Here is a 27,949-nt window from a genome sequence, read left to right as displayed (position 1 = left end):
ATGAGAATGTGTTTATAGTCATTACAAGAAGCAGTTTACTATGAAGTAAACAGACAATTGAATTTGATACTATTACTGCCACAACAATTCCTGTCAGGGCTGCACGTAGCGGAAAAAGAATTTGCTGGAGAAGTACAACATGTGACAGAGGTGGCGGAAAAGATCTTGGCTTTATTTTATCACATAACAATAATGGAAGTGATTTCAGACAGAAAGAGATTGTATGTATCGGTCGAGTTCCTGGTGTTAGGAAAGAATGTGAAGTATTGTATTGTATTGTATTCACCCTTACCCAGTAATGTGAGGGACAATGGGTAAACAGGTGCAAGTAGAGATGTGAGAGATATTAGCTCATATTCTTATGGCACTAGAGGACCTGCAGGTATGTCTAAGCGAAAACATTACAATTTGTCCAGCCAGGGAAGTAGTGACTAATGCACAAACATCCAAAATGTAGCTGTTTCTAGGGAAAGCAGACACACTGGAGTGCCTGAAGGAAATATTAGCCCCACAATTTCATTTTTGGAAGGTGGGAGTGCATTGGATGTACTCCGGTTTTTCACCAGAAGCCATGATCATGAATGGCTATGAGAATGGGAGACATAAGGGCACAGTAAAGTTTGAGTTACATAATAATGATATTTTTGTGAATGGCACAACTTGAGAGGTAGCTGGGATGAACTTCCTCCTCCCAGCTACATTCACATGTACATCTGTTCTCAGACAAACCCACTGCATCGTATTGGCCAGAGGAACCTTTGGGATTACTGCCAGCACAAAATTTAACCCATCTCAACACTACCCTAAATCCTGACCATATACTCTCTTTAGATAAATTAATTGCATCTCAGCAAGGGAAGATCCAACAAATGTTTCAATGCACACAGCAATATCAAGAGAACCAGCATCAAAATCTCATGACTATAAGCATTACGACCACTGTCTTGCCATGTTTCTGGTAGCAGATTGCATACTTCACTTTTGCCTCTGACATAGAAGTAGCCATTCTCCAGACCTACTGACACATAAAATATGTCTGTTGTGGTTAACTGACATAACCCAGGAAGTACAGATTAAGGAAAACTGTAAATCTGTGAAAACTTGTAAGGTTGGACATAATATAGCGTAAGTTTGAAAAGGGTAAAGTGAACTAAAACTTATGAATAATGGTACAGAATTAAGAAAGAAAAGGAAGGTCCATGTAGGTCAGCTCACACAGAAACAGACAATTTGATGCAATGAGCATATTTTACAATTATTTATGTAAATGTATAAGATTGTTGCAGAGGATGATCAGAGCAAAATTTGGGATGAATTTTTTGGAAGAAGAGAGGAGTGTTGCATCTCCCAGAATGAATTTGGTTTGCAAGCTTAAAGCCAAGGAGGCCAGCTTGTGATTGGTGTGCCAATCAGAATGTCTACAAGGCATACTGCCGAGTTAGCAGAAGAAGGCATCAGGCGAGTGTTGCCACTCAACCTTCAAGCAAGGGAAGCGAAAGCACAAATATTGCAGTATAACACAATAGGGTAATATGAAGTAGCACTCTGTGATTTCGAGCACCACTGCAGTAGTCAAACATTGCAGAAAGATCCAAACTCGGCAACGCAGAATAATTATTGAGCCTCCCAGTAAAGCAAGGAGCATTGATTAGACCAATATACAAGGGCAAATTAACTCATGCACCCTGAGCCACAGAGGCTTAACTGTGGGCATGACTCATTAAATAACAGGCATTTGGAGCTTGAGGGTACATTCATTCATACCACCATTCTGTCTGGCGCCAGAATGAGAGAGTCTGCTAGTCTATTGAGATTCAGTGAAACCCTGACAACCCAATCGATAATCGACTGTCTGATAGCTGCTTGCTAACTTCCAAAACAAAGATGCACCCAACCTAATGCAAACCACAGCCGTGGTCTGCCATTGCTGCCTACTGGGACATCGCATATGAGTAGAAGACTGGTGTGCTGCTAATTATTCACCCACTGAGGGTCATTTGCACATGACCTTCACATCTCCAGGCTGTCCAGGAATGATGCATTCATGCAGCCCTGCAAACGACTCGTGAACATATGTTGCAGTCATGGTTGACCCTTGGCAGTTGACCAGGGTCCAGTCTTCAAAATCACCAATATCCTGGCTATCCTCAGCTAAGCGTGCAACTGGCTGTTTACAAGAGCACTGGGTGTAGGGCTGCAGTCTACTACAGAACATCTGGAGTGGGCAACGCCTACCCATTTCCACACTGTTCTACAGCTCCGACATCACGAATCACTGATAAGGTACATCAGCACTTCTTCAGGGCACGCACTGTGGCCCAGGTGCTGTATGATACACTGAGACACCTTCATTACTCTGTATACTCATGCTGGCGAATAAATGATACTTCCATGTTTCTGATGCCTCTGGACATTTCTATGTATCTCTGTTTCCACACTCCATGCTTGGCCCCACAGCTACCTGGATCGCAACATATCATTGACATCCCCTCGTATAATTTTAGAATACATTATGAGCACAAACATAACACAGTATCTGAAAAATATCTATGTCCTCCTTGATAACCAATATTTATTCCAAAAAGATCAGTCGTGTGGAACCCAACTTGGGGTCCACTCACATGGCGTCTTGAAAGCCATGGACCAGGGCAACAGGTGAAGACTGTCTTTCTTTATTTCCAAACATCTTTTGACTCAGTGCCAAACCAATGATTACTAACAAAAGTTTGATCATATGTGGTTCCAGATGAAATTTGTGATTGGATTGAGGCTCTCTGATACCGAGCATGCTGCATGTTATCTTGGATGGAACGTTTTCAGCAGTGCTAGAAGTAACTTCAGATATGAAGGGAAGTGTGTTTTGACCCTTCCTGTTCATTTTGTGTTTGAATGATGTAGCATACAATATTATATATAGCATCAGACTTTTGCAGGTAATGCCATTATCTATAATGAAATGCTATCTGCAAGAAAGCTGCACAAATCTTTAGTTAAATCTCTATTTCAGAGTGGTGCAAAATTGTCAAATTGCTTCAAATTTTCTGAACTGTGATTTAGAAAATGCAGACATGTTGTGTCCTGTTGCTACAAAAGCAGTGCATTACAATTTGGGTTGTTCAACTCATGCAAATACTGTTTGTAACAACCTGTGGGGACATGAAATGAAATGATCATTTAGTGCCAGTCATAGCTAAAACAGGTTGCAGATTTTGGTTCATGGGTGGGACACTAGCAAAATGTAATCAATCAACAAAGGAGGCTGCTTACAAAACAATTATGTTACCCATCTTAGAACATTTGTTGTGTGAAACCCATGAACATGTACAAGAGTGGGTCAGAGACATTCTGAAACACCTGAACTGACAGACACTTGCGGATAGAAAACCATCCCACAAAATCCTACTTACAAAACATCAAGCACCAATATTAGGCGAAGAATTTAGGAATATACATACAAGTGCCTGCAAAGGCAAAGCATATAAGCAGTCATTCTTCCTGTGTGCTGTACACGAATGGATGACAAAGAAGCCTTAATATGTGTCATGTGCCTCACAGTGGTCTGCAGAGTATGTATGTATTTTTAAATGTTGCTTTTGAAATGTAGCAGACTAGAATGGAAATCAAATCGAACAGATTGTTCCCACAGCTCTTAGTTCACTGAGGGCTTGCCACTGTCCAGATTCCAATAGTGGTATAAGAATGTAATGGATCTATTTTGTACATTACCTTAATAGTTAATTATATCAAATGCAATGATTCCAAACTAGACAAAGAATAAGCTAATCATAATGTCAGAAACATAAACAAAGTAGTAATCTCCACCTAGTGGACAATGTAATATGTAAATGATTATGAAGTACTAACATATCAGACCCGTGAAACTCAGTCAGTTGGTAGGAACATCTGAAATTATCGTATTCTATTTTAGTCGACACATATGAAAACAGATTACATTGTGTCGCCAAAATAAATAAAGCACTGTTCAGAATATTATATGAACTGCCATTACCCATCTTTATAAGCAACTTATGTATCAAAGTTTACCAATATTTGAAGTAATTTTGTGAGTCTAACTCGGTGGCAGGAGGAACAAGACTTCTGGTCAGGTGAATTCAGGGTTATAAATACAAAATCAAATAGGGGTAATGCAGGAGTAGGTTTAATAATGAAAAAAAAATTGGAATGTGGGTAAGCTACTACAACAAGCATAGTGAACACATTATTGTGGCCAAGATAGATACGAAGCCCACGCCTACCACAGTAGTACAAATTTATATGCTGACTAGCTCTGCAGATGATGAAGAGATTGATGAGATAAAAGAAGTTATTCAGATAGTGAAGGGAGATGAAAATTTAATAGTTGTGTGTGACTGGAATTCAATAGTAGGAAAAGGAAGAGAAGGAAATGTAGTAGGTGAATATGGAATGGGGGTAAGGAATGAAAGAGGAAGCCGCCAGGTAGAATTTTTGCACAGAACATAACTTAATCATAGCTAACAATAGGTTCAAGAATCATAAAAGAAGGTTGTATACATGGAAGAAGCCTGGAGATACTAGAAGGTATCAGACAGATTATATAATGGTAAGACAGAGATTTAGGAACCAGGTTTTAAATTGTAAGACATTTCCAGGGGCAGACTCTGACCACAATCTATTGGTTATGAACTGTAGATTAAAACTAAAGAAACTGCAAAAAGGTGGGAATTTAAGGAGATGGGACCTGTATAAACTGATAGAACCAGAGGTTGTAAAAAGTTTCAGGGAGAGCATTAGGGAATGATTGACAAGAATGGCGGAAAGAAATACAGTAGAAGAAGAATGGGTAGCTTTAAGAGATCATATAGTGAAGTCAGCAGAGGATCAAGTAGGTAAAGAGACGAGGGCTAATATAAATCCTTGGGCAACAGAACAGACACTGAATTTAATTGATGAAAGGAGAAAATACAAATCTGCAGTAAATAAAGCATGCAGAAAGGAATACAAACGTCTCAAAAATGAGATTGACAGTAAGTGCAAAATGGCTAAGCAGGGGTGGCTAGAGGACAAATGTAAGGATGTAGAGGCGTATATCACTAGGGGTAAGATAGATACTGCCTACAGGAAAATTAAAGACACCTTTGGAGAAAAGAGAACCACTTGCATGAATATCGAGCTCAGATGGAAACCCAGTTCTAAGCAAAGAAGGGAAAGCAGATAGGTGGAAGGAGTATATAGAGGGCCTCTACAAGAGCGATATTCTTGAGGACAATATTATGGAAATGGAAGAGGATGTAGATGAAAATGAAATGGGAGATATGATACTGTGCGAAGAGTTTGACAGAGCACTGAAAGACCTAAGTTGAAACAATGCCCCGGGAGTAGACAACATTCCATTAGAACTACTGATAGCCTTGGGAGAGCCAGCCCTGACAAAACTCTACCATCTGGTGAGCAAGATGTATGAGACAGGCGGAATACCCTCAGACTTCAAGAAGAATATAATAATTCCAATCTCAAATAAAGCAGGTGTTGACAGATGTGAAAACTACCTATCAGTTTAATAAGCCACGGCTGCAAAATATTGAGCAAGCAGTAAAGGAAACAAAAGAAAAATTTGGAGTAGGAATTAAAATCCATGGAGAAGGAACGGAATGGACAATGTCTTGAAAGAAGGATATAAGATGAACATCAACAAAAGCAAAACGAGGATAATGGAATGTAGTCGAATCAAATCGAGTGATGCTGAGGGTGTTGAATTAGGAAATGTGACGCTTACAGTAATAAATGAGGTTTGCTATTTGGGGAGCAAAATAACTGCTGATGGTCGAAGTAGAGAGGATATAAAATGGTGACTGGCAATGGCAAGGAAAGTGTTTCTGAAGAAGAGAAATTTGTTAACATTACGTATAGATTTAAGTGTCAGGAAGTCTTTTCTGAAAGTATTTGTATGGAGTGTAGCCATGTATGGAAGTGAAATGTGGGCAATAAATAGTTTAGACAAAAAGAGAATAGAAGCTTTCGAAATGTGGTGCTACAGAAGGATACTGAAGAATAGATGGGTAGATCACATAACTAATGAAGAGGTATTGAATGGAATTGGGGAGAAGAGAAGTTTGTGGCACAACTTGACAAGAAGAAGGGACCAGTTGGTAGGACATATTCTGAGGCATCAAGGGATCGCCAATTTAGTACTGGAGGGCAGCGCGGAGGGTAAAAATCGTAGAGGGAGACCAAGACATGAATACACTAAACCGATTCAGAAGGAAGTAGGTTCAGTAGGTACTGGGAGATGAAGAAGCTTGCACAGGATAGAGTAGCATGGAGAGCTGCATCAAACCAGTCTCTGGACTAAAGACAACAACAACAATGAAACCAACACATCTTAACAATTTAGTGAAAGAAATTTTTTGTGTAAAATATAAAATTATATTAAGTGTAAACTGAAAGCTCTGTTAAAATGTGCATCTCAAACATGGTATGAAGACTGTATTTAATTTTATTATTGTGTAATTAATATAATTTTCGAAGTCACTATATTCCACATATCTGATACAAATTCAAATATTGTCATTGTTTTATGGCTAATTTGTATGTTTGAAAGAAATAGTTATGTTTATACTGTTCCTGTATGTATGTCAAACTGACTTAATGAAATTCTTTTCATCTATAATTACTGAAAACTATAAAATCAACAATGGTGTCATTGTTTGAAACTGTATGTAAGGGAGTGAGTTGAAGAATCTGATGTTTACTGTTGAGATTTTATTTGTGATGAACCACCTGTATCACTTTGAGTAATAAAATGTCTTAACAACTTATAAAGGTGTACCTATTGTTTCAAGTCACATTGCACGTTGATGGTAATTGTGCCAATCCTGTTCTTGTCAGAATCACCAGGACATCAAATTAGAAGAAGTTAAGTACCTGTTTTACTCTGCCCATCTGAACTATATAATTTCAAACAGACTTATTTGCAGCAAGTTTATTATATCACTCCTAATGAATTTTGAAGGAGAAGTTATGTCTCCGTTTCCACATGGTGATCAGTACCTACAAATAAAATAGAGATTGACAAAGTAATGATTGATGCAGTAATCAGATTTTCATTCCCCTGAAGATAATAATACTAATTATTATTATTATTACAAGGTGTACAACTTTGCTTCCGCGATTTGCCAACAGGTGGCAACAACGGTAAATAGCGATAAAAAGAAACAGATTGCAGACATCAGGCAGTTAGCTTGGACCTCAGTCAACATAACCTCATTCAAACATTACTTGATTTGTGTCTGCATCATAAAGTTATTCTTGGTTGAAAATGTCAGTTTACGAGCCTAATTCTCATCTTTTGCTGTCTTGTTTCAGTATGGGGAAAACAGCAGCTGAGTCTCATCGAATGCTCTCAAGTACGTATGGTAAGGAAGCTATTAGTGAACGAAAGTGTCATGAGTGGTTTCAATGCTTCAAGAATGGTGATTTTAATGTCGCAGACCGGCATAGTGGTGGAAGTGAGAATGTTTTCGAATATGCAGGATTGGGGACATTGCTGAGTGAAGACTCACATCAGACTCAAGAAGAATTGGCATGATTAGTGGGAGTGACACAGCAAGCCATTTCAAAATGTCTCAAGGCTATGGGCATGATTCAGAAAGAAGGAACTAGGGTCCCGTGTGAGCTGAAACCAAGAGACGTTGAATGGCGTTTGTGTGTTTGTGAACAGTTGCTTCAGAAGCAAGAACGGAAGGGATTTCTGCATCACATTGTGACTGGGGACAAAAAATGGGTACATTATGATAACCCTAAATGCAAAAAATCGTGGGTATATCTCCCCCTTGCTTCCAAGTTGATGACCAAACCGTATATTCACAGTTCCAAGATCATACTCTGCATTTGGTGTTAAAACCATGTGAAATAATCACAGGTGCTCTTTATCAAATGCAATTGATGCATTTGAGCAGAGCATAAAAAGACAAATGGCCGCAATACACCGAGAGACACAATAAAGTGATTTTGCAGCGCGACAACACTCGACCCCAAGTTGCAAAAGAGGTCAAAACATACTTGGAAATATTAAAACGAGAAGGCCTACCCCACCCTCTGTATTCTCCAGACATTGCTCTCTCTGACTATCACCTGTTTAGATCAATGGCGCATGGGCCTGGCTGACCAACACTTCCGATCTCATGAAGAAGTAACAAATTGGATTGATTCGTGGATCGCTTCAAAAGATGAACAATTTTTTTGATGTGGGATTCCTACACTGCCCGAAAGATGGGAGAAAGTAGTAACCAGCGATGGAAAATACTTGGAATGATACATGTGTAACCAATTTGTTTCATTAAAGCCTCAAATGTTGGGGGAAAAAATGGCAGAAGCAAAGTTGTACACCTTCTATTATTCAGTGTGTTTCAATATCCCTGGTGCAAGTCTTTCCATTGGATGCCACTTTGGCAGCTTGCATGTCCCGTACCCTACCTCATTGATTCTACCAGGTAAAGTTAAACATGGGATCTGAAACATACGTTGTTCTTGGAAAATATTCACAGCTCTGAAAGGTGAAGGCTAGGTTAAAGGCAGACTAAAATATTCTATGGTCTGATTAAGAATCAATCTTGCGACTTTTTCGTGTCCAGGTAGTGCTTTACCACTAGACCATCAGCAGATTCTCCTTGAAGGTACAGTAATAGACTTCCCAGGATAAATGTAGCTCTGCATTTCCTGAATTGTAAATTATTTGATCAGTCATATTACAATGGGTCCATAGTTCTTAACCTCTGGCATTACTCCTTTATGGGTACTGAGTTGTGAGTCATGTGACACCAGTTAAATAAATGAGTATTTTTGCATGCCTGTATACTAGAAAAAAAGTAGCAGCCTGAAAGCTACTAACATCTATGTGTTCTGATTAGTTTCTGTCTGCCACACATCAATTAGTTATATATGAGTGATTGCCTTTCTTAATTTTTGTTGATTGTGTTCATCCTCAAATTCCAATTACTACAAAGGAACTAAGAAACAGAATAAGATTATGTAAAATAAAATAGCAAACAGTCTGCAATGCTGGCAGATATTTTAACACCATTCTGCATAATCCCTGCTGTCTATCTCAAAATCCCTAGTAAAGATTTCCCTTATTCCTGTTTAAATTTTGCACTCTTGCAGAATCCCCTGTGTAGTAAACCAGTAGTCCGTGTGTTTACTCCCTTACCACCTTTAGAGCATTAGAATGGAGGCTGAGACCAATTTTTTGTCAGGTCATGGTGAATACAATGTCCTGAAACCATACAGCATCTCAACTTAACTGTAGTTCAGTTAACAGACTAATATCACAGTGTGTCAGGTCATGGTGAATATAATGGCCTGGAACCAAATAGCATCTCAACTTAACTGTAGATCAGTTAACAGGCTAATGTCACTGTGTGTGTGTGTGTGTGTGTGTGTGTGTGTGTGTGTGTGTGTGTTGTGTGTGTGCGTCTGTGTGCTGGCAACAATTAATATGTACATCTTCTCTTTTCACACCATTGAACTGCAGACATTTATCACACTAGTTTGTATTTGTATTATTTCACACCACTGTTCGTGAAAATAAATTATGCCAATATAATGGAAGGAAACATTCCACGTGGGAAAATTTATATATAAAAACAAAGATGAGGTGACTTACCGAACAAAAGCGCTGGCAGGTCGATAGACACACAAACAAACACAAACATACACACAAAATTCAAGCTTTCGCAACAAACTGTTGCCTCATCAGGAAAGAGGGAAGGAGAGGGGAAGACGAAAGGAAGTGGGTTTTAAAGGAGAGGGTAAGGAGTCATTCCAATCCCGGGAGCGGAAAGACTTACCTTAGGTAAGTCTTTCCGCTCCCGGGATTGGAATGACTCCTTACCCTCTCCTTTAAAACCCACTTCCTTTCGTCTTCCCCTCTCCTTCCCTCTTTCCTGATGAGGCAACAGTTTGTTGCGAAAGCTTGAATTTTGTGTGTATGTTTGTGTTTGTTTGTGTGTCTATCGACCTGCCAGCGCTTTTGTTCGGTAAGTCACCTCATCTTTTATATAAAAATAAATTATGTATAATATATGGAAGGTTTTCATTAGTGGTTGTAAAGTCATAATGAAACATACCTAGAAGAACACTGATGCCATCTGTCCAGTGATCATACACTTCACATGACGGTGCTATGAAATCCAGTGATTTAGGCTGGTCATCTTCTTCATACATGATAGAAAAAGCAAAGCTTGCTTCTAATCTTTGATTAGGCCTGTAAGGAAGATTTAGGACATAGTTACTTTGGCAGAATTGCTACTTTAAATTTATGCACAAATCGTTCACATAAAATAACAAATAAGACGTTAATCAAATAGCAAGTACAAAGATATCCTACTACCCACAAACAAAATTTCAAAGTAATTTTCAAACTATTTAATATGTCCTTTGTCTACCTTTGCTCATTGTTTAGTTACAGTAAATGCTTAGCATTTACATTAACTATCAGCAGAATGTGTTCCTAACTCCAGGAAAATATTTTGCATTAAAGAGCTGCGCGCGCGCACACACACACACACACACACACACACACACACACACACGCTTATGGGGTGTACACCCTGAATGATGGGTGTGTAAGTGAAGAAAGCAAATATAAAAGTCTGTCTTTCAGTGCTGTTTAATAATGTGTAAGCACATGCAAATTTGTGTTGTAATAACACCAAAAGTTGAAGCCTTGAAAAATAACAGGAGGAAGTGGTTGCAGCTAATACCTTATACATTATAAGGATAAGACTGAAATTCTCAGTCTGACAGTGAAAGCCGGTGTTTTCTAAACCAAAAGTCCCCTTTGATGTCAATGCATTTTGTCACCTTTTTGCAAGTAAGTAAAGTACATTTCTGTATTGTGATTCTGGTAAATTTGAAAAATACCCAATAACGATTCATTCATTTACTCATTCACACACAGTACTCCAAAACCTCCATCATGAATTGGAGTTGTCAGGGATGTGGAATGAGTCAAGTTGTACATTAAGAAGCAGAAGCAACCTCTGCTGGATAGTTCTATAAAGTACACTTACAACCAATTTCAACTAGTGCTAATCTACCCACACTGATAACTGTGGAAATTATTCTACATTACTTTATCTGTGCGTATTAGGAGAAAATTACTACTTTGAAACAAGTCACCACTGCTTCAGCTATGCTGATCAGTTGCTGTTTTTGTATTATACTTCAAACAATGCATTACGTAACTGTACAGAGATGACTACCAGCTGTCTATGTACTGGCAAAGCAAACATCCATACAGGCTGAATCACCTAAAACTTGCAGCACAAGTATTGTAGAAATGGAAAGTGCTGTTGATGTGTGGTCTTCACCGAATGGATTGGCAGCCAGGGGCTTGTATTTTTTGCCTATAAGCAGACTGTAGTAATGATTAGACAATGCATTATTTGTGCAGCATATACTTCTTAAATGGAATAGTGGCTATTGACATTAACAAAACAAAAGTTGGATAAATTAGAATATCAGAACTGTTTGCTGTAGGATTCTAGTGTGGGTAAATTAAAATGTCAGTGGTGTTTGTGGCAGGATTCTAGTGTGACTTGTTTACAAGAAATTGTATTCTGAAAAGTTCCAACTCCAATACTTGTTTGTGCCATTCAACCTGTGTGGTTCCCAGGTACAATGTCATTATGTTTGCTTGCTGTGTCCTTGTGTGTTCCTTGATGCATTGTGACTTGCTAGGCAGTTAGTGTGTCACAGTCCAAACATTAACTTTTGAGTGAACAATGAGATTTATCAATGCACAAAAAGGTGAAATGCTCATTGTGTACGTAGAATGTAGGAAAAGTACAGTTTGTTCTTGTGTGGCTTACGCAGCAAGCTATCCCAATGCTCTTACCGGTGTTGCAGTTGGTCCACACATTAGCTCCCACACAATCACACGAGAAAGTGGCATGATTCAGGCAAGTGTTCTATGCTTCTCCAGTGAGATAGGTTCTACCCCTACCATATTTCTCTCCATCAAGAGCTGCATGGAAATGCTTAAGAGAATCATGTTAACTACTGCACACAGGCATTAAGACAGGATACACCAGATGTGTCTTGTTTACTAATGAAGCCACATTTACCAACCATGGACAAATAAACCAGTGAAACATGCGCTATTGGTATGTTGAAAATCCCCATTGGCTGTATCAGCCATTGGCTTTATCAGGTGGAACATCAGCATCCACTGAGTATAAACATGTGGTGTGGGATAGTGAACCATCAGCTCGTAGGGCCATTTTTCATAGATGGAACACTTGAATGTACGCTAGTGTTGTAGTCTCCTAATAGACCATCTAGAAGATGTTCCTCTGCAGACTAGGAAGATGTTCCTCTGCAGGCTAGGAGGAACCTGTGGTACCAACATGATGGCTGTCCGCCCATAGTATACGAAGTACTACAGCATGTCTTCACAAATTGTTTCTAAATTTTTGGATTGGACGCAGAGCACCTGTACCTTGGCTGCCCTTATCCCCAGATTTGACACCCGTAGAGTTTTTCTGTGGGGAAAGCTGAAAGAAGCTGCTTACAATGACATACCAACTACACCTGATGATAACCGATGACGTATTACTGCAGCCTGCTTGGACATCTCCATTGCAATGCTAGCACATGTGCTACAGATGGTCAGTAGTCTCATTACTGGTCAGAATCCACATAACTATTGTATGCACTTATGTTGTTCTTTAGTGTGTGCTACAACAGGTATTGTACAACTGTCGGTGTTGGAACTTTTCAAAATATGATACCTCATTAGCTACTTGCTCTAGAATTCTGCAATGTCAATAGGTATTGTTCCATTTAAGAATGTGTATGTTGCACAAAAATTACACTTTATAGGTATTATTATAATCTGTTGATTGGCTAATAGTATGAGCCCCAGAACACCAACAATTTGTTCTGTGAAAACTGAACATCAGTAGCATCTACCATTGCTGCAATATTTGCTGTGCAAGTTCTTGGTGTTCACCGTCTATAATCTTGAACAGTGTCTGAAAAGCCTCACACACATAACTGTTGTAACTGTGAATATTTAGCATCATCAATGTCTCATGAGACAGTTGTGATAATAACAAAGGTACAAAACACCAATCATCAGTTTGCCAAAATCTGCAGGCATTTTAAAAATGTGAAATGCTTTGACATAATTAATATAGGATGTAGAGTCCATACATAACATGGACTACATCTCAATGGCCTGGGGAAAGAATACCTGGCAAATCTGATAACCAAGGAAATAAACAACATGAAAATGATTTCAAAAGCAAAACAATAATTGCAACTCCATCATTAGCCCCAACAGAAATGACAACAGCACTTCTAAAAGAGATAGAAGTGATAGAACTGTAAATAGTGATGTAACTGTCAAAAGTACCAGAAAAAGCTGCAAAATAAGGTGAGGATCAACAGAAGCAACAGTGGAAAATGAAGTGCTCAACAAGAAGACTATTTGTCATCCAAATGACTTTTTGGACAAAGACAAGAAATACAAGAAGTCCCCAGGGTAAGCAGTGCTTAGTTTTTTTCAGTTCTCCACCAAAGTATCCACTCCATAAGAAATAAAGTGCAACAGCTAGAAGTTGAACTGCATATTACTGATAGTTGACTTGCTTGCAACATTGTTGCAGGGGATCTGCAATAAGCACATGTCTAAAAGGAGGAATTATGTATAAAATTAGAAATGACATTATTTCATTAAGTGAAGAACATGTAGAGGCCCTATATGTTCCAAAGACTAACTATACTACATATTTACTGCTCTGCCAATGGTGACATGTATATTACCATTGCAATATTAATTCAAGTATTGGACATACTTTCTAATCCTAAGGATAAAATTCTCATTTGTGGAGATGTAAACAATCAACACAATGAACCCATTCTTGAACAGCTATACAGCTGTAGAATATCACTTGTGATTAACACTGCTAAAATGCTAACCAAGCTTTCAGCATCAATCATTTACCATATGCTAACTGACATAGAGAAAGAAAGTTGCAATGTTGTTGTATATTACCTTGGTCAATAAGATCAATCCAGTCAGCCATAGGAAAGAAAATTAAAATCCTGACATACTGAATGGTTTTCTCTTAGCCAAAAAGAGTTGAATTTGCCACACAGATGAACAGTGAAACATGGGTAGGAGTGTACATGGAGATCAGCATTGATGGGAAGTTCTTGAAGCTTCTCACAGTATTTGAATTCAAAGCTGAAGCAGTGCCTCCAAAAGTACTAAGAGTCGTTAACAAAACAAAAATAACCGTAACCCTCAAGCAACTCATCATTATAAAAAGCAGCCAAAATGATCACGCATTTCAAAAGTACTACCAGACATACAAAAATATATAGAGAGAAGCATAAAAATGGTAAATTTGTAGAAAAGACAGAAAATGAAATCAAAGCAGCCTAGAATGTCACCTAACTAGAGACAAGTAGAAGAGACTAAACAAACATAGAACTTTAGCGCAGTGGTAGCACGATACATGATCCCACAGAGCAAGCAACCTTTGCGAACCAACATTTCAGTAACATAGCTACCAAGCTACAACAGTTAAGTAATGTGCACATACCTGAAAGCCATGCACATTAGCAGTGTGTTGTCACTCGAGAGAGTGACTTCCAATGGAGCCCACCATGGGCAAGACCTATTTAAACCCTGTCATGCTGCGCTCGCATTCAGTTATCATGTTATTATTGCTTGCATACATTTGCCTTATGTAATTGTGTTTAGTGCATGTTATGGTGATTGGTGTACATGCCACAGTCTAATAAAGTTGTACTACATTCTTGGTTGTTTTGTGTGTTTAAGTTACAACACATGTGACAATGAGTGTAGGATTGCTCTCCGTGTGGTTTTCAGTCTCAGGTTAGTCCTCCGTTCCGTCTACAATGTCTGATGGTGCTACTGATGAGTTTTTCCACCGGCTAATTGAACAGCTAGGGGTTCTTACTGTGGTGTTGCAGCATACCAGTCAACAGTAGGAGGTATTGCAAATGTTTGCCTCTGTTTTGGCCAGTTTGGGTCTGTCACAATCTTATGTGTCACCCCTTGTATTTCCTCTTTTCGCCCCTTGCACCTCCTGTTTTGTCTGTTGCTAACCTGCTTATTTATCCCCCACTGTTTCTGGATTGCAATGAGTCTGCCAAAGAATGGGATGTCTACAAAAAACGTTTGTGGCACCATTTTAATGCATTTGAATTGACTAATGTTACTTTATCCTGTGCTTTTGTTTTGTCTTGGTCATCACCATGCATGTATCAACTCCTTTGCTGACTGGCCCCCCTGCAGGCTCCATCTTCACCCTCTTTTGATAACACAAGTGATCTTCTTTCGAAATACTTCTGGAAACGGACGTACGTCATTGCACTTGCAAGTTGACACTTGTGTTGGCGTGTTTGCACCCAACCTGTAAATGTACAAGAACTTGGGTTCTCCCCTTTTAGCACCAGTCTCACATACATTAGTCACCTACAATAAACAAAGCTTTCTGATGTTAACTAGTTCCTTGGCCCATCACATCTAAATCTTTGATTCATCCTTGACTTTTGTGGTGGTGATCAAAGCACGCACCAAAAATTTGTTTTGTTTGGATGCCTTTAATCGTCTTGGATTTACTATTTCTGATGTTAAACTCATCTCTGATCAAGTGCCTTATATGTAACTCAACTTTTTATGCTCTAAATTTCCCGCCCTGTTTTCTGTGGGTTTAGGTTGTGCCAATAATTTCAAAGCCCACATCACCAAGAAGCATTCGACCAAACCCCAATTCTTTCAGGCTCACCCGGTGCTGATGGCACTACATGACCAAGTCAATGTGGAGCTCAACCGCTTCATGGCCTCCGGGGGTCGTCCAATCGATCGCATTCAGTGAATGGGCTACCCCATTAGTCATTGCCAAGAAGCCGTCAGGATGGTTACATTTTTGCGGTGATTTCAGTTTCTGTCAATGCTCAGTCTATCATTGACATGTATCCCATGGTGTGCCCTGATGAACTTTTTTCTAAGCTCACTAGTGGTCAGTATTTTCCCAAGATCAACATATCTGATGCATATTTGCAGCTTCCCATTGGTGCTGACTCTCAACGGGCCTTGGTCATTAACACACCTTTTGGCTTGTATCAATACTTGTGGTTATTGTTTGGTGTGACGGGTGCCCTGTCAATTTCTCAGCAGTTTCTCAATCAACTCATATGAGGTCTGTGCCTGGCTGTGCCAAATGTCTTGATGACATTGTTTCTTCTACTCCTCCACTGCTGAACATCTCAACAACTTATTACACTCTTTTTGGTGTTACAGGCCACAAGATTGGAAAGGAATTCTGTTGCTGATCTTGGGTTAGAGGTATCAAGCCCCTTTTTCAGAATGTGTGTGCTGCTATGGCTCTACTGCATCCTGTGTAAAACTGCTTATTATCATCAGTTTCTGCCAGGGGTAGCATCAGTTGCACAATTGTTACATGCCTTACTGCATAAGGGGACATTTTTCCACTGGTCACACACATGTGAAACAGAGTTTTACAAACTGAAGTCTATGTTACAATCTGTGCCTTGCCTTGTAACACAATGTATGGTGTAAAATTTCACCTCATCATGGATCACAAGCCATTAGTTTCATTGTTGAACCCCTCAGCATTGTTGCCAGACAAAGCAGTGCATCGTCTTCAACGTTGGGTGCTGTTCCTCTGTTGGTACAACTTCCATCCCACAGCTAAACATATGAATGCTGATGCACTCTCCTTGTCTTACAACTGGCCCAGGCCCAATTTTTGATCAAGAGGAGTTACTCGGTTTCCACTTTGATGAATGTTCTCAACAAACTGTCAATGGCTTTCTAATCACAAGTGCTTCAGTCATATAAGCTGGTGCTATCAATCCAATTTTACAGAAAGTGATACACTGCGTTCAGCATGGCCAGCCTGAGGAACCTCCATCATGGGTATCTGAACCCCTCCGTAACTATGTGTTTCGGCTCCATTTCTCTGTCATTGATGGCGTTCTCCTACTTGATACGGACTATTCAGATCCTTCTGTAGTGGTTCCCCCAGCTTTTTGTTTGGAGATCCAGCAATTGCTGCATGCTGATCACTGGGAGATGCTATGCACCAAGGAGTTAGCCTGCTGTCATGTTTTTTGGCCTGCTTTGGATGGCAACATCACTCATTTTGTTCCGCTGTTTTCCCAATATGCATTGGAGCAAGCTGCCATCTGGGCAGCATTGTCTCTGTGGCATCAGCCTTCACAGGCTTGGGACCATCTCCACATTGATTTCACTGGCCCTTTCCTTAAGGCATGCTGGCTATTAGTAATTGATGTATCCTCTTGGTTCCCATATGTTGTTCATTGCCCATCAATTTTGGCAGCCCTATCGAAAATTTGTTCCATTGAAGGACTTCTGGCAGTGTTGGTCTCTGATAATGACCCTCAGTTTATGTCACAGAAATTTGCCTCCTGCAACGGTTTTGAGAGATCAGCCACATTTTACATTTTGGCCCCACCCTTCAACCTGCAGTCCAATGGTGAGCCCGAAAGGTTAGTTAGAACATTCAAAATGCAAATGAAAAAGTATGTGACTCAGTCCTCATCCGACATTGCCTTGGATCAATTTGTCTTCCTATCAGTTCAAGCCGTTTGGTGACAACAGCCCTGCCGAACTGCTGTACAGGTGCCAATCCGGGATGCTTCTGCATCTTCTGTGACCCGGCCAGGGATGCCAACCCTTGCAGCCATCATCCTGTTTCCAGCCAGAGTGGCTGTCTAGACACATGGGTTTGGTCAGTGCCCAAAATGGATTTCCGCCGCCATCTCCTGACGCTGCGTCCACCTCCTTGCGATGTCCGTACAGAGGAGGGCCCTTGTGCATGTCACTGTGACCAGTTGCGCCTGTGTGTGAATGATCGGACAACCCTGGCTGGGACACTGACATTGCCAAGCCAGTCTGCATCAGTTCACAGATCACCTGATGTGAATGGGTCCCTGCCATGACATACGAGAGGTCCCACATCACCAGTGGACGAACCTGGTGCAGCTTCTCCAGTACCACTACCAGTACTGATGCAGCTGCTGTCCACACCGGAGCCATCTCCTCCACCTCAGTTGCCAACTATGGGGGCACCATCACCGTCAGGCCATGGACCTGAGGCGGACAGGTAGCTTGCATCTGTGTCACCCATCTTACAATATGGACTGACACGAGAAGGTGGACTGCGATGCTGCCCTCGCCCCAGGTAGTTCCAATCATACACCCCAGTATCAGCACGTCGTCTGAGTCAGAGCCTTGTGGAGGAAGATGTCATTTACATCTCGCATATTGGAGTTGTGCCCCAAGGTAAGAGGTATGAAGTAATGTGCGCACACTTGAAAACTGCTTGCATTAGCTGTGTGTTGTCATCTGTGAGAGTGCACCAAGGAAGAGCTATACTGTGAACTTCCGATAGAGCCTGCCACAGGGGAGTATCTATTTAAACCCTGCCACATTATGCTTGTGCACAGTTATCATGTTGTTAGTGCTTGCATACATTTGGCTTATCTTATTGTGTTCACTGTGTGTTATGGTGGGCAATGTTGTATGGAACCCAAAAAATAAAACCTCAGGAAGTATGGATGAAGTGCCTGTTTGCTTGCTGAAGTACTATATAGACAGTATCAAAGAACCTTTTACTGCACATCACAAATGAGTCCTTCAGCACAAGTTGCTTCTCAGAAACACTAAAGTATGCAAAAGTCCTGCCTCGACATTAGAAAGGGGTTACAAAATTATAGGCCCCTCTCTCTACTGTCATTGTTTTCAAAAGTATTGTAAACCATAATGAAGATTAGGCTCATGGAGTACTTAACAAAGTATGATTTTTCGTGTGTTTCAGGCACAGGAGCAATGAAGCTCAATTTACAAATGGTGTTTTGGAAGTGCTAGGCAAAGGAGATCATATAACAGGCATCTTCCTGGACTTTACAAAAACGTTTTATGCAATAGGTCACACAACTCTGTTAAATAAACTGGGTGTAAGAGAGATAGGAAATGAATGGTTTCATGTGTAGAAATCTCTCAAGCAAACTTCAGTCATACCATAAAACACCTTTATAACCCAGAATACATCAATATTAGTGCTTGGCCCAATGTACTTCTTGATATTACTGCCCTCAGGGAGCAAGTAGCTTCAGTATGCACTGCACTTAAAATAATAAGTTCTGTGTGTAGTAGCTCATACTCTAGAACAATATATTTTGTATACGTTCATTCTACAATTAGTTATGGGCTAATCTTCAAGGGAACATATGAGCAGAATATACAAAAACTTTTTAAGCTACAAAAAAGGACTGTATAAATTATAACAAAAAGTAATGCAAGAACTCATTGCATAGACTTGTTTACATCTGTGGGAATCTGACTGTTTGATGTGTATGCATTTTGCGAACAGTGATCCAATAAAAAAATACATTGAAATGAACATGGAATGAAATCCAGCCACTGCTTACATCTCAATAGAAAAAACAAATAAAAACCCAAAAATGCAATCCAATTATAGAACAACCTTCCACAAGATATCTAAGGCAAAAGTGAAGTATAAGCCTTCAGTAATATCCTAAAAATTATATGTCAGAAAAGTGATTTTATACTGTCAAAGATTACCTGAAATGATATGTAAATTTTGTTGACAGTAGTGCTAATAATTAACTACTGTGATTAAGAGTCAGTTTACAACATGTTCAATAGAATAGTGAAATATGATGTACAAAAATGTGACATAGTAAATCAAATAATATGTGGATCTATTTATGTGTTTGTAATTATATACATTGGTGTATTTATGTTTCTGTATTATATGATGTGTTGACAACATCCATACGTTTTATATTTTCTATGGATGGAGTGTGTGTGTGTGTGTGTGTGTGTGTGTGTGTGTGTGTGTGTGTGTGTGTCCACCATCTCCGAAACCTCTGGATTGGTTTCAACCAGATCAGATTTGATACAAATACTACTTGCTGTATTTAAGTCAGCACTGTGACTGTTAGATTCTTTTAGCTCTAATAGGAGTGGAGGTACTAAAGTGAAAAGAATTTTTCAACCTGTGACATTCATGCTGCCCTGCACAACAGGTGCAGGGTTACACTTGCGGATGGACAGACAAGTGGTACATGTTTTAAGTGGACCATGGGTACATATACTGTGGCAGCAGGACACCACAATAGATCATCTTGATCCAGTGTAAGGAGGGAGAGGATGAGATGGGTAGTGAGACAACGGGCGATGAGATGCACAGGAAAGGCAGGAAGAGGAGATGGACAGACAGAAAGATGGCAGTAAGAGATGGGCCAGAGAAAGGTGGGAGGATGAGGTGGACAGAGAGATGGGGCAGGAGGAGATGTATAGATAGAAAGAGAGTAGGAAGAGATGAAAAGAGACAGGTAAGTGGAGAATACGTAGAGGGGGAGTTGGCCTATGAAGCTAGGTAGAAGGAGATTAGTAAACAGAATGGGAAGGAGGGAATGGACAAAGGGAGGGGGGAGGAGGGGGTGGTAAGAGTTAGAGGAGGAGGAGATGGACAGAGAGGCGGGGATGAGGGTATGTACAGACATGGGTGAGGATGAGATGTTCATAGAGAGGGGGAGGATGAGATGGGCACCGAAAAATGAGGAGGAGGTATAAACAGATAGATGATGGAGGGGGAGATGGTCAGAGACAGGGAGGAGGAGGAGGAGGAGGAAGAGGTAGACAGACACTTGGTTTGCATATTAAATGGATTATGGATACTTATACCGTGGAAACAAGACACACCATTAGTCGATACATTGCAAGTAAAGTCCTCACAGTTGGGAACACTGTGGACAACTTTCAACTGTGAAGCACTATTAATTGCAAAATCACAACAGTACCTGTCAACATAGCACAGTTTTCTTGATATGACACTAGAGAGACAGGTCACATTATTTCATTTGCAATTATGGATTGCAGTAAATAAACAGTTCACATCACCTGCACAGAGTGATTGGAGGGGGAAGAAATGGACAGAGAGAGAGGGCTGAAGGTAGGAGGAGATGTGTGCAGTATATATGTCTAATACAAACATTGGTGAAGTCATAGGAAAAATGCAAATAAATAAATAAAAATAAATAAACATAGGTACTGGAATTATGCTGAAATTGTCATCGTTTAGTCCAAACACTAGTAAATTGTATATGTAGTTACTACTGAAGTTTTTCTTTACTTTGATTTGGAATATATGGGAAATTTCAGTTTCGTGCCTGACATCTGCTGGCAGCCTGTAGTACACTTTTCCATAACAGCATAAAATCCTATTCTGATCTCTAGACGGGGATACATAGTCCATATGAAAATTAACTTTTGCATCTAGTATTGTTGTTATGAAATGTTAAGTTCATTCCAATTTCTCTCAGGAATCCCTGAAGGTCCATAAAGAGGCTTCTCCAAGACGTTCAGATGTCAACTTTATACTGTGTTCTTATTGCATGTTTCTGTAAAATACATATTTTCTTTCACTTTAGCTTCATTGCCTTAGAAGTCAATGCCATAGTGCAATATACAGTAAAAATATGCTAGCAGTCTTGTCTATAGGTCAAGATAATGAGATTTCAAGTCCAAAGCAGCCAGAACTGAGTTTTTTTAGTTATACTTATCTACTCACTGACAGAGCCATGTCAGTTCATTACCAACTGGATGCCCAAGAACTTCAGACATTGAGCCTCAGTCAGTGTACGCCTATTTGTATCTACTTCGGTACTGTAAGTAATTTTTATTTTTGTGGAATTGCATAATATGTTTTTTTTTTAAAAAAAAAAAAAAAAAAAAAAAAAAAAAAAAAAAAAAAAAAAAAGATCAACAGTTAAGATGTTACTTGTGAAACAGCTGTAAGCCTGCTCCATTATTCTCCTGTCTGTGTCTGGTGTGGTTGTGTCTGGGCTGTTTGTCAATGTACCTCTGTCATCAGCATATATCATATAACTTGCAATGTAACCATTTATTTTCTGTTGATAGGACAATACTCCATTCATGCAAAAAGAAGGTTTTTCATGCCATACCATCCATACCATTTTAGTTTCCCTAGTGCTCATGTCTGATGTTTATAACCAAAGGCCTTGACAAGATTACAGAAAACGCCAACAGGATAATTTCTAATAGAATAACACCCATTTCAGTTGTAATAATGATTGATTAAATCCACAACCGGTTTTGGCTGTTAAAATGAGTAGGTTCTCTGCAGAATTGGTGAGGAAAGGAATATATGGAAAACACTGACAAGAAGAAGAGACAGGATGGTAGGACATCGGGGAATAACTTCCATGGTACTAGAGAGAGCTGTAGAGCATAAAAACAAAACTGTAGAGGAAGATGGAGATTGGAATACATCCAGAAAGGAAATATGTTGCAAATGCTACTCTGCGATGAAGAGGTTGGCACAAGAGAGGAATTTATGGCAGGTTGCATCAAAGCAATCAGAAGATTGATAACTCAAAAAAAGAAAAGAAAAATATCCCTTCTTCGGGTGTATAAAATATTATTGTACTTGGTCATGCATAACACGATGGGTTAGTCAGTGCAAAGGCTAGAAGTCACTGCATCTTGGGTGGAAACAGTTTGCTGTTGAGCAGCTGCACACCATGGATGCCAACAAAGACTGAATAGAGGACCATGTTGGAGGTCTAGATGCATGGAGTGGTGCAGGCATCTCCAGTGTGGCCCTCTACGCAGTCCATGTTGAAGTCTGTGGCATACAGCTGCTCGACAACGGGCACTTCCCACTCAAGGTGCAGTGACTTGGAACCTTTGGACTGAGTGGCCTGACCGTGTGTTATGCATGACCTAATACAATAATTTTTTCACACTAGATGATGGGATTTTAACATGGGATTAATAACTGGTTGTGGCTTGAATGAATCATTATTGCAACTGAAGCATGTCATTCTATTAAACACACCTCTCATTAGTGGATGTCCTAAAAACGAAATTTTAGCATAATTTTTCATGTTTAGTTCTACTATTATTGAGTTCATGAGATCATAAAATAACTGAATTTAGTAGCCAATGATTTGAATTTCATATAATCTATCTCACTGTTGACAGTTGAAAGTTATTTGGCTTACCAAATTTATTGTTTCCCACCTAATAATGCTCTAAATTCTCCTTGTCTTGTTCTCTAAATCTTCAATCTTTTGTACATAGTGTATGGCTTTTGCCTTATTTATGGTATAATAAAGAATTTTGCAGTACTGCTTGTAGTTTAGTTTCAAGTCTTGATAAATAACAGCTAATCCTCTGCATTAAGTAAAGTTCTCTTTCCCCCTCTTGTTGTGGCACAAGATATGTTGATCACAGATGTGAGCTACGCTTTTTCTTGGCTTCCTCTTCCACTTTCCCTAACCTGTTGTCAAGAAAAACTGAATTCATAATACTGTAAGGATATTTTTAGGAAAGAGTTATATTTCTTATCTGCTTTGTGCCCTTGGTAAACTACCCTAATTTTTCACACTGTAAATTCTTTCTGAATAGTGTAAATAGGTCAGAATTTAAACTTCCATGAAATTATACTTTTTCCTTCACAAAAAATGTGATTAATGGGGATACTTTACTGTTGCCTTTTGATCATAATGATCAAACAAAAAATTATGAGGATCACATGTATTTCACGAAAGACAGTACCGTTTAAAAATAAATTATGAATGACAGTTGCATTGCCTCCTTATATTCTTGTCTGGAATATTACTGTTGGATCAAACCAAAACTGAACATCTGTAACTCATGGTGCCCTCTATCAGAACTATCAGTGTTAAAATCAATATTGAAATCACCCCATACAATCACATCCCAGTTATTTCAGCCATTATCACCTCCTCTAATCACATAATGAAGTTTAAAACATCTCCTGTTTGGAGTCATGACTGTCAGACTTGCTATCTTGTAGGTTTCAATTCTGTTACTGAAATACAGTACTGAAAGAACTGTTCAAAAGCAGTAATCACATGGAATGAACAATCGTTCCATCTTTTTCTTATTATACCTGCAGTAATATGGTATTAACTTGTATTCGTCTCCATTAGGTGCATCTGTCTAATTTCTGTGAATTCTAAATGATGTTCTTATGGTTAGTATGTCTGTAGAAAATCAGTTCTTAAACTTATTGAGCACACTATGCATTTGTCATCCATATTATACATTCGTTATCCATCAATTATTTATAGGTAGGTGGTTTAGATGTTGTACACAAGTCTTATTTTGCAACCAATTGAAGAGTAGCGTGTAAATTATCTCCATCATTGGTTAAATGAATGCTGTGATAACCCTAAATTAGGCAAATTCACTATGCAGATGAATTACAATTTCATTGTTAGTAAAACGAGTAACAAAAATCATATGAAAATTAACAAATTAGTTGTGAAGTATAAATTCTTCTAAAATAGATTTTGAAAATGAGTGCTATAATACAATCTAAAATTTGAAACATTTTGGATAATAGAAGCAATAGGTTCCCATAAGTCAGAAACTTACTTTGCATTTTTTATATGGGGACATTTCAGTCCCGTAACTAAATCTCTGATATCCGACACTGATATTTTACATGGACACTCTGGACGATTCTCATCTATGCAGTCCCCATAGTGAATAACTTTGTGATTAGATGATAGATATGCAAACCACAGTTTTTGTTTGCCTTTCTGAAATACAAAGTTCTATGTATATTCTTTTGCAAGCACAGAGACAAGTCTAGTGCAAACTGTAAATTAAATGAATAAATTTTGCACACTAATGCAAAGGGATCGAAAACAAGACTTATTTATTAATAAAACTATATTCTTGAATACATCGATTAGATAAGGCTGAGTATGTACTTATTTTTTCAGGTATTTACTTTAAACATTGCATTGTTTTCAGAGAATAATATTTCTCTATTCAAGAATTAAATCAGTACTAAAACTTAAATGAAACACTTATTCATTTTCACAAGGCATTTGATGTTAATGTTATTTCAACAAGGCCTTGTGGTAGTATGTAACCACACCTGCCGTCATTTTATTTCTAATGTGATTTCCTAAGAATATAATACAACAATGTACATATCCTCACCTGCTGCCGAACGCCAAGTTTAGGAAAAAATTCACCATCAGACATTACTCCAAGCCTCTGCTGAGCAATAACATCTAACAACTCATTTGTTCGTGTTTCACGTAGGCTGACAACTGGAGGCAGATTTCGGAGGTTCCACTGTAACTGCTGCTCACGTTCATCATTCCAGACTTGTGTCACACGCTCATAGCTCCATTCCTGCAGCTGACGATCCAACTTTTGCCACTCCCTTGGCTGAGTCTTGAGGCCTTCTATTATTTGTCGCTCCAGCACTAGCAGAACCTTCCACAGATATTCTACAATTCACGCTGATGATTAAGAATGGTATAATCTGTATTTTAAAATGAGGATTTGAAGCTGTCTAATTTGCAATTAAAAAATGGCACATATTTCATGAGGAGCGCAACAGAAAACTAAAAACAAATATCAAGTCTAACTTTCAAATTAGAATCAGTTTTAGCTCGTTTATGAACACACACACACACACACACACACACACACACACACACACACACACACAAAAGTGTCCAAATAGCTCTTCGAAGGCCAAGTGGTACTGATCAGCTGCCATATCATCCTCAGCCCTCAAGCATCACAGGATGTGGGTGCGGAGGGACATGTGGTCAGCACATCGCTCTCCTGGCCATTGTCAATTTTCATGACAGGTGCTGCTACTTCTCAATGAAGTAGCTCCTCAATTGGCCTTACGAGGACTGAGTGCACCATGCTTGCCAAGAGCACTTGGCAGACCCGGACAGTGACCCATCCAGGTGTGAGCCAAGCCCGATGGTGCTTAACTTTGGTGATCTGACAGGAACCAGTGTTACCACTGCGGCAAGGTTATTGGCACAATGATAGATGCTTTAAGAAAATTACGAGATGCCATTAATTTATTTGTATTTAGGATTATGTAACACAACTGTCTTTGTTTTTTTAATGGTGCATAATAATGTTCTGGAGAAAAATGGCCATGAAAATGGGAGAATAAACACATTTATAATGATAAATTTATATTTGAACTGTTTTTTCAGTACTTGCAAAAATCATCCTACTGACAGTTTTCATATACCTTTTCATTCTATTTAGTATACCTGAGAATCATCCCAAAAATTAATTAACAAATTAATGATAATTAGATAACAGGGCATACAGTGAGATACAGCAAAAAATTCAAATAAAAGTTAGTATCGCTAACGTGTTCTCATAGAAGTTCCCTTGGAACAGACAATGATTATACCATTTTTTATCAGCATTTACATTCTTTTCTCAACACAATTTTTGTTACTCCAAAAACCAGATTCCATATTTATACATTTTGACATAATTATACCATATCTGAAGTTATTCATTTTATTTATTTATTTATTCATGCAAACTTCATATTCTATAAATCTTACCATGGAGGAGATCCCACAGGGATGTGGAACACACCAAGTTATATGTTGACCACTAGAAGTAAGAATTACACACTTCTTCTGTAAGTGCTAACGTACACACTTTGTCAGTTCTGGGAATTACTTCTCGATAATTGTTTTTTATACGTATTAGTAAGAAACCAGTGACTCTGAAAAACACAGTCATCCTCCTCTTACAGTATTAAGCTGTTGTTTAGCTTTCCTTCATACTAAGTATAAGGGGCATTTAAATGAAACCCGGCCACTAATGTCAAGTAAAGGTAACGATTTTATTAACTCAAAAATGTATTTATACACAGTATACATACTCAAAAATAGTCACCAAAACTGTTGGCACATTCATCCCATTATAATACTAGCTGGTCGATTCCATCCTTGAAGAAGCTATTAGGCTGTCGGATCCAGGCCTGGACCCAGTCACACACTTCGTCATCTGTTGTGAATTGATGTCTACGAATAGCTTGTTTTAGAAGTCCAAACATATGAAAGTCACACAGTGAAAGGTTGGGACTGTGTGATGGATGTTCCAGCATTCCCCCCTGAAACTGCTGCAATATTGTCTTCACCGTACTGGCTGTGTATGGGCGAGTATTATCATGCAGGAGAATAACACCATTGGACAACATGCCTCAATGTTTCAATTTGATGGCTCATGTAAGGTTCTGTAAAGTGGCTTGATAACACTGGGCACTGACGGAAACTCAACAAGCAGTGGGCTCTTGTGGTCAAAAAAGAAGGACATCATGACCTTATCAGAACTGGTGTGCAAGGCCTTTGATTTCTTTGGAGGTGATGAAGTCACATGTTTCCACTGCTTGCTCTGACACTTGCTTTCTGGTTCAAAATGGTGACACTATGTTTCGTCACCTGTGACAATACACGACAGAAAGCTGTAGTCCCCTCATGATAACATTGCAGATGACTCATAAGACAGCACCATTCGAGTATTGTGCTATTCAGTGATCAGTTGGTGGGGAACTCACTGCACACAGACTTTTCGAACATTCAAATGTTGATGCATTGTAGTGTGGGTGGCGCCCACTCTAATACCCAGTAACTGATGGATCTCGTCCATGGTGATTCTGCGGTTGTCCAAGACTGTAGCATTCACTTCCACAACCATTTCCGGTGTGATGACATGATGAGTTTGTCCAGAATGAGCATCGTCTTCCAGTGACTCACCCCCCTCAAGGAATCATTTGTGCCATTCCACAACACTCAGACTGTACTTACCACACACAGCCTTCATCTGTTGATACATTTCATAGCCTCCAACTCCCTCCACTGCCAAAAATCGAATCGCTCCTCGTTGTCCCTGCTTACTTGCCTGCATTTTGGATAGTGGATGATAACTTGTGTGACCACCTTATCTTTGGCGTGAAGCCATACTGGCGCTATGCAGCATCAAATGATGAGCACGCGTCTGTCTCTCTGC

General features: G+C 39.2%; 1 protein-coding gene across 1 annotated transcript in view; it reads right to left on the bottom strand.

Annotated features, from left to right (window-relative positions):
* LOC124803202 (engulfment and cell motility protein 1-like) overlaps positions 1–27,949 on the bottom strand; it is a 63,703-nt gene that overhangs the window by 17,591 nt on the left and 18,163 nt on the right. The window contains exons 2-4 of the mRNA XM_047264384.1: positions 25,100–25,381; positions 24,524–24,690; positions 10,107–10,243 (exon numbers count right to left, since the gene is read on the bottom strand). Coding sequence (XP_047120340.1) covers positions 10,107–10,243; positions 24,524–24,690; positions 25,100–25,381 — 586 coding nt within the window. The remainder of the gene's footprint in view (positions 1–10,106; positions 10,244–24,523; positions 24,691–25,099; positions 25,382–27,949) is intronic.

The sequence above is a fragment of the Schistocerca piceifrons genome, chromosome 6 (assembly GCF_021461385.2).
Source record: "Schistocerca piceifrons isolate TAMUIC-IGC-003096 chromosome 6, iqSchPice1.1, whole genome shotgun sequence".
Lineage (NCBI taxonomy): Eukaryota > Metazoa > Arthropoda > Insecta > Orthoptera > Acrididae > Schistocerca > Schistocerca piceifrons.
The sequence above is the reverse complement of the archived record's forward strand: the minus strand, read 5'-3'. Positions and strand labels throughout refer to the sequence as shown.